The sequence below is a fragment of the Nanorana parkeri genome, unplaced genomic scaffold, assembly GCF_000935625.1.
Source record: "Nanorana parkeri isolate BGI_ZX_2015 unplaced genomic scaffold, ASM93562v1 scaffold805, whole genome shotgun sequence".
Lineage (NCBI taxonomy): Eukaryota > Metazoa > Chordata > Amphibia > Anura > Dicroglossidae > Nanorana > Nanorana parkeri.
The window spans coordinates 364,330-376,198 of NW_017307073.1; the positions used below are offsets into that span (position 1 = coordinate 364,330).

The 11,869-nt window shown below is 42.6% G+C and overlaps 1 protein-coding gene across 1 annotated transcript in view; it reads right to left on the reverse strand.

The window, feature by feature from the left end:
- The window catches only part of PAXBP1 (PAX3 and PAX7 binding protein 1), a 38,355-nt gene that overhangs the window by 11,231 nt on the left and 15,255 nt on the right, over nucleotides 1-11,869 (reverse strand). Inside the window, exons 8-9 of the mRNA XM_018565011.1 lie at nucleotides 10,275-10,398; nucleotides 38-140 (exon numbers count right to left, since the gene is read on the reverse strand). Of these exons, the coding sequence (XP_018420513.1) occupies nucleotides 38-140; nucleotides 10,275-10,398 (227 nt within the window). The remainder of the gene's footprint in view (nucleotides 1-37; nucleotides 141-10,274; nucleotides 10,399-11,869) is intronic.

The following is an 11,869-nucleotide window of genomic DNA, read 5'->3' on the forward strand; positions in this document are numbered from 1 at the left end:
TGCAATATATTTTTGTTTTTCATTATAGATACTATACCTTCTGGCTTCTCTCTCAGCTATCCTCCTCTGCTTTGCGTGTTCTTGGTAAGATACTCGATCTCGCCCAAAAGAGTCGAGATTTGGTGCCATGACAGCTTTACCTGTGAATTCACACAATAGAAACCATCAATCAGACACGTTACTGGACTTCTTAATTTATCAATCACTAAATCTTGTCTAATGTCTATGCCAGAAGTTCTGTGAAATACAAGGTAACAAGCCATGTTTTGTAAGACTCTCAGCCCCTGGAACTGTGAAGTCCACATTCAAAATAAAGTTCTATACACACAGCAGGCTTTAATGGTTTATAAATTGTATTTGCAGACATTTAAATCAGAAAACATTTACAAACCCAACATGTTGCCCCAAAAGACCAGAATATCAACATAGTTTCTTCTTAAAGAGACCCTGTCATCAAAATCACCCAAAAAAATTGAAGGCAACATAGAAAAATAAAGTGTGAACAATGGCTACTTGCAGTGCTTTTCCATTCCATAAATGATGCTTTATTTACCTGCACAAGAAAAAGTGACTAGTCAACTCCCTAGCACATCAGACCCTTGTCTTCTGGGGGAGGTCTAATCAGTCTCTGTGATGGCCCAGCTCCTCCACACCTCCCTTAATAACCTTTTAATTATTAGCTGGGGGAGGAGCAAAGGGGACTATTATAGATGGTCACCTGAGGGAGAGCCAAATCTGCTGGGGCTGCTGACATCGTATCCAAGATGGCAGCATCCAGCAGAAGACTTTTAGATGTCTATACAAGGGAGGTCGTTACAGGCAAATAACATGCATAGAATCTGTTACATATACTATGGGAAGGTTTCTGCTGAAATGGTCCGGTGACAGGGCTCTTAAATTAAGAAGTCAGCAATTATTTGTATTCAAAAGACCAAGAAAGTGCGCAGAGAACACTGGCTAGTTAACAAAGTAGTGATGAAAAACTGAAGGTGGTGGCACTTACGTGTGATTGCCAGGATCTGGAGATGGGCGGCCGGTATGCCCATCTCCAGATCCAGGCAATCACACGTAAGTGCCACCACCTTCAGTTTTTCATCACTACTTTGTTAACTAGCCAGTGTTCTCTGCGCCCTTTCTTGGTCTTTTGAATATTTACAATCCACAGGTTCTCCTCCTGTTTTCCAGGGCTGCACACACGCCTCTAAGCTAATTTGTTGCCCATCCGAGAGCGCTGTTTATATGTTTTTTCTGTCAGCAATTATTTTTAAAAGGTTAAAAAAGGAAGGTAGAAAGTTAACATTGCACTACACCACTTATGTTATTTTTCACATTGTCCCCTAACCTGCATTCATTGTGTAACACCAGTTTTTATTATAGGTAGAAAGCAGCAACATCATGTACATCTTAATAGAATCACTGACTGCAATGCATACAACAATATGAGAACAATTATACATGGGATGAAGAAAGGTAATGCAACATTTAAGTGCTTGAAACATTTGGGGAATCACATAAAATACTGCAGAGCTGCAAAACAAATTAACATATAAATCCCCTGAAAGAAATGTGACTTGCATTGACTTAATTAGTAAAATAATTTACAGCAAATTGCTATAAATATTGGAATAGCGCTTCGAAGGAGGAAGACGGATTACAACTGCCCAGCCTGCATGAGTCCCATTGTTTACCCAGGGCAGCTCCAATCCATAATCTCCAGCCAAGGTATGGGCAGTGCTACTCATTGCAACCCAACACAGACTTCCAACCCCTCATGTCTCATAAAAAGCTAGTGGATCAGCAGGAGTGGCCACTTCAGGAGTTTGAGCATGTAAAACATCCCTGACCCATTTGAGGCATGGCCTCCACTAGACCTCTAAAGCTATGCTGTGCTATCTGGCACCAAGCCATTTGAGCTTCTATTGGATTGGACTACATGGACCAGCCTTCATTCCCCAAGTGCATCAATGAGCCTTGGCAACCCATTTCCGTCGTTGGTTTTCTTTCCTTGGACTACTTTTGGTAGACTTTTTGGTCCTGACTAGGGATGTTCAGATACCAGTGCAGATACTTGGTATTTTTATGAGAACTACCAGGGTTGCAGTGGTTGTAGCTGGGATCGGGCTCTGGGGCTCAACCACTGTCCTGAAATCATTAGTCTGTATTGTTTTAGAAAAACTGTCACATAACACTAAACAAAAATGTATCCGTACTTGTATCTGTAAGTACTTACCAGCTATACCATTGAAAAAATGGTATAGATGCATCCCTAATACTGTATATATTTAAAAAAAAAAAAAAAAAAGATACATTAAAACAGGGATGCACAAATCCCGGGAGCTCCGTGCACTACTTAAAAATGAAAGCTGCCTCCTAACTTTTGAATTTTTTTTCTAGTCTAGAAGTGTGAAAAGTATTTGTTCTTGTACTGAGTACCGTACTTGGCATCTGAACATCCCTAGTCCTGACCATTGCAGACTGAGAACATCCTACAAGAGCTGCAGTTTTGGAGTTGCTCTGACCCAGTCATCCAGACATCACAATCTGGCCTTGTCAAAGTCACTCAAATCCTTACATTTGTCCTTTTTGTCTGCTTCCAACACATCAACTTCAGGGACAAAATGTTCACTTGCTGCATAATAATATCCCACCCACTTCCAGGTACCATTGTAACCAGATAATCAATGTCAATCAATCATCCGTCAGTGGTCATATTATGGCTGATCGGTGAACATCTCTACATACGTAATCTCTTCTTTTTTTTTTTTACTAACATACATTTCATACATAACAAATATATTCCCGAACACTGTGTGGTATCTGAACAGACAGCACAGCAGTAATTATCTGCTCCAGTAAACCTACAAACGCTTTGTTTTGACTCTCGCTTGTGAATTTCAGCTCGCACTTCTGAAATTTGTAGTTATTTTTTTTTTTTAGCCAGACAGCTAGAAAAAATCTGCAGTTTTCAAGGTGGCTGGCTAGAAAAGTACATATCAATGCGCTACAAGAGATAAACAAAGTCTTTTTCATTACACGTGTGGCCATTTTAAAGAGTGATTTGTTACAATCTGATTTGAATTGGTTTTAGATATATCCTGCTGACCGTGATGATATTTTAGTAAAATTGGTTATATTTTTTATCTACAGAGGACATTTTTGTCTCAATAACGTGGTTAACACACTGAAACAGGATATTTGTTACTTTAGGGCTTGTTCACACCAAATGCCGTGCGTCCCAGAGCGGTAGCTGCCGGAATGCACTGCAATCCCTCACAAAACTTCCCCCTGCGGTCTGGGGCCGGAGGGGGTGTGGCGGTGCATTGAATTCAATGGCACCGATTCCACGTCCCCCGCAGTGCGATCTGACGCGTGGCAAAACTTTGCCTGCGTTCCGTTCTACTGCACACGTAAAAAATAGAGCAAGCAGCATTTTTTACGTTTGCAGTGTAACGGAACGCAGGTAAAGTTTTGCCACACGTCTGATCGCACTAAGGACGGGCAGGGGGCGTGGAAGCGGTGCCATTGAATTCAATGCACCACCACGCCCCCTCCGGCCCCAGAATGCAGGGGGAAGTTTTGTGAGGAATTGAGTTGTGTTCCAGCAGCTACTGCTCTGGAAGGCACCGGATTCGGTGTGAACAAGCCCTTACTAGTCACTTTTGAGACTTTTTCACACCTTTGATTCACACAAGGAGTTGATTAGAAGATTGAATTGGAATATTTTATCCACAGAAGTATTATTCATGGTCATATTCGGTTTTTGCACACATTATTGGTTTGCTTTGTTTGGTGATAGCGCCGCTTCACATATTTGAATGATAAAAGTTGGATATAACTGAACATTCAGCTGTAGGACACCTTTTGCTTCTTTATACGGTCTCCATGCTGCTCTTTTCTTGGGAAAGAGTTACTGTACTCTCTACCTGTACATATACTGTACGTGCAAACCATTACGCATAGAACAGTAATTCTTTAAATGACCCCCACCACACCAGCCTCCCAAAATATTCTACTTACCTGTCCTCCAACCTCAGAGAATGGCACTGGGCAGTCCCGCTGGGAGCTGCACAGCGGCTGCAGAACCTACCGGCTGGGCTCTTCCCATCCATTTCTATGGTCAGTCCTCTCCACAGAAATAAACTGGTTTTCAGACCAAAAAGAGCCTGACCCGGAAGAATTCTACAGAAGCAGCAGATCTCAGCAGGCCACACAGTAAGGAACTTGGAGGAATAAAGACAGGCAAGTATAAGTCTTCAGGGATGGAGGCAACAGGTCATAGAGGGTCATTTAGAGGCTAACTGTACAAAGGGTATAGCGGCCATTTAAGCTTTTTCACATTACACTTGTCCTTAAATTAAACCATGCTTTGACTACAATAGAGAAAGTAACAAGTGTGCTTTTCTGGAGGGGATGCAAGCTGCAGGAAACTTAACGGCATCCTGATCCGCTGTCAGAGCCTCCCTTGATGTTCTGAGAAACAGAGCTAAACACGCTACCCCCTCTCCTGAATAAATGGTTTTGTAAATAGCCACAAAGACATGATCAGCTACATTTTGGTGAGGCAGGAGGAGAGCCTGGGTTGCCCAACACCTTGGACTACAGGGTATTTTCACTGAACAGATCATTGGATGCTGCTAGCAGGGAGGACTTTGGGGAAGGTAAGCACTAGCTGCTTAGAGCATATACTGAAAAGGGATCCGAAATGAGCAGTGTATGAGATCCTGTGTGACAAAGTAAGGAGCTGTAGCTGATATAATAGCACAATACCCCACTTTCAGCTCAAATCCTGAAACATTTAAATAAAATTTTGCAAGGTGAAAGGAATAGGGCAATATTGCACAGCAAAGGACCGAACACATGGGGAACGGTTACACAGGAGACAAGACAAGTACATATACATGACAGACAGAAAAATCTCTTTCGAGTCAAGTCTGGGTCACCTCAGGGTACAGGTAGCGAATATGTAAAAAAACATTACAGCTGAAGCTGAACTTTTGAGCTTTCTGTTGTAAATAAATACGCACATTTAGCAAACCAAAAGTTTCAACTGCAGAGGCAAAGCAGCAATATTTTAAAATTAATTTTATTACACCAGTCTGCACCATTCTTGAAATCAAGATATATAAAAAACAGTATAAATCCATCTGTAAAATATGCATCTTAAAGTCATGAACTCACCACCAAATACTTTTTTCTTAACCAGAATGCAGGAGTACAGATGTGTTTACATACCCATAGAACATAATAACCACCTCACATGACTTATAATGATTGGAATGGAACATATGTCCCCAGGGTAGAGATTTGCAGAGAGCTCAGACAAAATATCACAGACTGACTACAACAGGTCATACCCAGAGATTTCAGTAGCTGGGCCGGTATGACGCTGGGGACTTGGGTATTGAGACCAGCTAGATGTACAGTATATCTCAGCCATGTTTTACATCTAACATGTCTAGATACTTGGATAGTCTTTCCTAACCAAAATATTATGCCCTAAAAATAAGGCTGGTGCCAGGTGTCTGCATAGAACATAGCTCTCTGGTCACCGGAATAGTCATGTGGAAGATGGATCTCAGCAGACAACCACAACACGGGCTCCATCTCCAATGCACAATGGATACTGCCTTGGAAAAGCCAACCTACCTAATTAGGTTTGTTACCCAAGACCTGGCCGGGAATGTCTGCTGAGGTTTAAAGGTACTTCTAGACACCGTGATCGGCTGATAATCATCTCATGCTTTGAGATAACTTCACTCGACTGCACAACTGACCGTTTATAACAAACAATAAATCCGGGTACATATATTGCAATTTCGTTAACATGTACCAACTCCTGTGTAGTTGTGCAGTCTTACCTTAACAAGCCATTCAACTTGCAGCCAGAGAGGTAGGCCTGTACATTGTAGAATGTAGTGTTTGACCAGCTTAAAGAACTCTGGTAAAAAATGTATTAGCCTTTGCAGTGGGGATACCCCCCTGCAAGGGTTAAATGCTCCTTTTTGCCTAGGGTAAAAAATAAAGTTAAACTCACCAGATGCTGCAAGCCGGCTGGCTGTGACAGCACTCCCTCCTGCCTGTCTCCTTCTCCACTGCAGTGATGGTATATCCCAGTGTCCTCTTTCTATACGCTGTGTATTAGGGATGCACCGATATATCGGCCGAAACATAGCGGCCGAAAATGGCACTCTTGGCATAATGCCGAAAGTGCCATTTTCCTGCAGATACATCAGTGCGGTGCATCCCAGGTTTCTTTCCTCCCCGCTGGCCGCTGCTCTGTGTCCCAGCGGGGAGGAGAGAAAGTGTGACAGCCGGCCGAGCACTGCGGGAGGAGAGCGCTGTGAGCGGCCGGCATCTCTCCTCCCGCACCACTCAGCCTCCTATCACAGATCGGCAGAGCGGTGTGTGGGCAGAGACAGGCCGCGCTGTCACAGGAGGCTGAGCTCTCCTCCCTGCACCGCTCGCTCAGCCTCCTGTGACAGCTGTCAGAGAGGAGAGCAAGTACAAACACTCAGCGATCAGTGAGTGCTAGTACATAAGATGAGGACATCGTATGGTTATTATATCCTCAAATTATAAATGAATGGGAGTGTTCATCACCTCCTGTTCATTCATAGTTGTAGTTAAAGTAAACACACTATATCCACATGTTATGAATGAACAGGAACACTCAAAGGATTCCTGTTCATTGATAACTGAAGATACAGAAAAATAGATGGACAGAGTCCTCTATCTCTTTTTCAAAAGGGAAATATCAGGGGTCTCTTCAGACCCCTAATATTTCCCCGAAGCCCCTAAAAGTAAAGTAAAAAATATTTAATAAAAAATGAATAAAAATTAAGTTTATTAAAAATAAATTAAATATTGAAAAAATTAAAATAAAAAAAAGTTTTAGGTTTTAACCTGACAATTTTTTTTATTTCGGTTTTAACATTTTCATTTCTGTGCACCTCTACTGTGTATAGAACACGATGACTCAGGGACCTTAGACTGATGCAGCGGAGCAGGAGAGAGGCTTCAGGGACCGGTCTGAGGTTGGGGGTGAGTATAACTTTTTATATTTGACCCTAGGCAAAAACAAGCACTAAACCCTTGCTGTGTAGGGGTAGGCCCAATGCAAGGGTTAATAACATTTTTACCTGGAGTTCTCCTTTAAAGTGTATTTCAACTCTTGCAGTAGAAATTGAGAACACCCCACCACACACACAGTTTGTAGATTGGTTTCCCTGGGCAACTGCTCCAGTTTCGATAAATTCCCCCGTGTGTCCTAATAGAAAAACTAAGGACTGAGTTCCCCCCTCATTATCATACAATGTCTTCAGGTCTTTAACCCTTTGTTAGGACAGACAGTCCTAATCATCTGGTTTACAAGTGATAATGAAATCTGCCAACACAGTGCAGACAGGGTTCAATAATTGACAACCCCCCCCCCCCTTCCCTCCCCAGACTGGAGTTTGCAGAAAGAGCATCTAAAAAAGGTAAGCTGCAATGTTTAAGTAATGCTATGTGAATGAGAGCATGTAACAAGTATAAAGTAGGTGTCATTCCAACTACACTGCAAGGAGTGGAAATACACTTTGAGGAGGAAACACTAGATATTTAAACAAACTATCCAATAACACACAGGGCTTTCTTTTAGTAACATAGTGGAGATAGCAGTGGTAGAAACTCACTCACACCACCCAATTGGAAAATCAAAATCAACCAGTTTAGTGCATTCAGTAAAAAACTGATCTGTAATTGCCCTCTAGTGGTAAATGCAGGTAACTGTTTCCTTTTGCAAATTCATTACACATTTTAGAGGCCAAATCTAAAAAAAAATGGATTAAAGTGACACTAAACTCAGAAGTTAAATCTTAATGCATTCAAGTGCTGCATCTATTAACAATAATGTATCTTATTTGTGTATCACTCGGCTGTTGATACTCAAATCATCTCTGAATTGGTGATGACACTGTCCTTTAGAGCTGCAGGTAACGATTATTTTCAAAATCGATTAGTTAGCCGATTATTAAGTTCGATTAATCGGTTAATCGGATAAACAATAAAAATCAATTTTAAAAAATGGCTCCAGTGATGGACTACTAGTTTGTATTGAGATTGCACTCCATCACAGAAGCAAGCTTGGAGCGGTGGAAGTAAAAAATAAAAAATAGTGTGGTGTGCAATATAGTGAAAAGGAAAGTGTAAAATTATACAGCAATCAATGCAGAATGGCACCGACTATAGAGGACTACAAATCCCAGCAATAGTACATTATACAGCGCAATGCAGAATATCAACAGCTATAGAGGAATACAACAAATCCCAGCAATAGTACATTATAGCTGGCGGTATAGTCCTCCCGCTATAGTCCTCTATAGCTGGTGGTACTCTGCATTGCGCTGTATAATGTATTATTGCTGGGATTTGTAGTCCTCTATAGCTGGTGGTATTCTGCATTGCGCTGTATAATGTATTATTCCTTGATTTGTAGTCCTCTATACAGTGCAGTGCAGAATACCACCAGCTATAGAGGAATACAACAAATCCCAGCAATACATTATACATACAGTGTATAATGTATTGCTGGGATTTGTATTCCCATGTATAATATACAGCACAATGTACCATCAGCTATAGAGGAATACAAATCCCAGCAATACATTATAGAGCACCATGTGTGGGAAAGTGCAGGCTTACCTGAGCAGTCTTCTAGCAACTTGCTTCTGAGATCGGACCTGTCTATCGGCGGCTGTCATCCCCCCACACCTGCTCCTCCCCCCACACCTGCTCCTCCTTACTACATCTCCCCGCGTCCCTGTGCCGATCGTGGATGTGGGCGGGCGGTGAATTTGAGGCGGGGAGGAGGTGTGGCGTAGAGAGCGTGGATGCGGTCGGGCAGGTCTGGCAGCGGCGAGCGTGAGGTGGGGAGGAGGTGCGGCGTGCAGCGTGTGTGGAGCCGTGAACAGGGCCAACTGATCGGAAGTCGATTATTGAAAAAGTTGACAACTTTTTCAATAATCGATTATAATCGATTATGTCGATTAGTTGTTGCAGCCCTACTGTCCTTCCTTCTTGACCGGTGGCTACTTTTGTTCCCCATGGTCCCTGTATGTGTTGTAAAGTAGTCACCGCACCAAGCTCACTCCTGTGATTGACTACAATTTCATGTTTAGTTCACTAATTTGTACTGAGATTGTAGTCCATCACAGGAGCGAGCTTGGAGTGGCGACTACTTTACAACACACACAGGGACCATGGGGAACAAAAGTAGCCACGTGTCATCACCAATTCAGGTGAGTGATACACAAGTAAGATACATTTTTGTTATTAGTTAAGGTACCTGAATGTATTTTTAAGACTTAACTTGAGTTTAGTGTCACTTCAATGGCTAACCGCATCAGGGGCTCTAGAGATGATAGATAGATATATATATCTATCTATCTATGTATCAAATTTCTTAGTTCTCGCAAAAAACATTGCAAAAGCAAAAGATTGTGTTGTGCTCCTTTCATGGATTCTCAATGGATTAAAGGACAACTTCTCCTCAAGGTAAGTTGTCCTTTATGGACCCCCACAATAATGGATTCCCTCTGCCTAAGCTCAGCACTACTGGACGATCCCTGACGCACATGTACAAAGCAGTTCCAACTTCATCCCGAAGATGAATCTATACTTGTATTCCAGCATTTCACTTGGAGTATAGGGACCTCCAAAGGAAAGAAGGGGGAACTCAGCATGCACACACAGTGGAGCCTAGGAAGGACCATACCGTGAAGATCCCAGGAGCAAGGCAGCAGGTAAGTATATACCCACGGGTAATTCACCTGGAGTAAGGTGGTCCACAAAGGACTTAAGAAGATGTCCTTTAACGATAGCTGAACTTCTTTTATGGATTTGTGGCAGTGAGAGAGACAAAACTACTGCAGCACAATCTAAACACTGGATTTTCGGAGATATAATTAGTTGGTAGTAATTCCATTAGGCAGCATTGCCTACAAAACACTAGAAAACTGATTTTAGGTGGAGGCAACCTATAAATAAACTGAATTAACACAATAATAATTGACACATAATGCATGGACATACGAGGCTTAAGATCGTGCATGTACATCACAGTCCCACCCAATTGCACGTGTCCATCAAGACACACCGCAACAGTGATGAGCAGCTTGTTAACACAGAAGGCACCAATATGACCGGCACTGAAATGGTTAAAGCACACAGACATTTCAAGGAATTTACTAACAAGGTTGTTTAATGAATAATAAAAACCTTCAAGATGGACTGACTTGAATGGCTCGAAAACTCCGAAGATTCATCTTTAATATCATCTTGTCGTCTTTGGACAAGGCGGGCAGCTCGCTGTTTGAACAGCTGGTGCATTGCCGTTTCAAGTTCGGTAATCAGAGGCACCTGAAAAAATATAACGACATTCATAATACCCGGCCTTTGTGCATGCATCGGGGACAGGTTATTCCAAGCACTAAGAGGACTTCCCGAGAACAGCCTACTTTGCTCTTTCCAATCAACACGTCAAACACAAGAGAAATGCAGTCTGTAATGACTGAAAACAAAGCAAGAATCAAAACGTTTGATAGTATGTCGTGCATTGAAACTTTCCCATGATGGCAAAGAAAGAGAACCTGTAATGTCTCCTTTGCCACAGAACCCAGATATACATCCTCCCCTCATGACCGAACTCTGGCCTCAGAAACGGGTATCTTCCGAGACTCGACTTACCTGGTCTACCTGCAAGATTGCATCGTGCACGAGTCTTATTTAAAGACAAGTTTCTCATTTTCTTCATGCGCAAGTATCAGACGTAGGCAAACATACATCCATTGAGTACATTGTTCCTAACGGCTTCCCTAAAGGCACGTTGGGAACAAGGTAGAAAGCTGCACTGGGTCAGCTTTTGGTGGCAAGAGGAGCTATGCCTCCAATAAACAGGGCCAATAGTAATTGGGTTGTGTATCCAAATTGTGGCGATGTGGATTTTGCTTGTTCAGGTCAAGGTAGTGCAGGGGTAGCTAAACCCCGGCCCTCCAGCTCTGGTGAAACTACAAATCCCATGATGCATCTCTCCCCAGGAGTCATGTCTGTGAGAATCTTGCAATGCCACATGGGATTTGTAGTTCCACCACAGCTGGAGGACAGGAGTTTGGCTACCCCCAAGGTAGAGTATATAAATTAGACCGTATACAAGCCTCTAGTGAGCAGGATTATTTCATATATATGTGTGTAGCAATGCACTAATAAGTTCTCTGCAAAGACCTTTTACTCCACAAACTTACAAGGTTGGCATTGTGTGACAAAATTTTACCACGTTTAAATGAGAAAACCCTTCTACACACTCTCTGTAAGCTAGTGGTGAGGAAGAACCTGACGTAGGACTTTTGAAATCAACAGTACAAGCTCCTAGTTGGAACTTACACATTGCCGAGGACTTCCCTCCCCACCGCTATGTGACAGCACCGGGTGCCTGAGCAGCCAATAAATCGGTGATGTCACATGAAAGGACGGAGAGCCAGCAACATGCTCTACCATATCTGGAATTGCTTGGTATATCTGTTTGCTGCGGTGACCAGAGAAGAGAAGGTGCTTCAGCTGTATGAGAGCTGTGTGTACAGCAAGATGTTCTATTGAAGCCTTTAACCCTTTCGCTGCCAAGGACGTACGTCGTACAGAGCTACAAAAGTGCTTCCAGCTGGCCAGCTCAGTACGTCGTACGGACCTGGCATTTACAGTTCTACTATAAGCTGATGGTCGCTTTAGCGACCATCAGCTTATAGTAGAACTGTTCAGCAGACTGTCCCCTTTAAATTAATAGCTGTCATCAGCGGCTCACAAGCCGCTGATGACCGCTAATTTTAAAAATACCGGG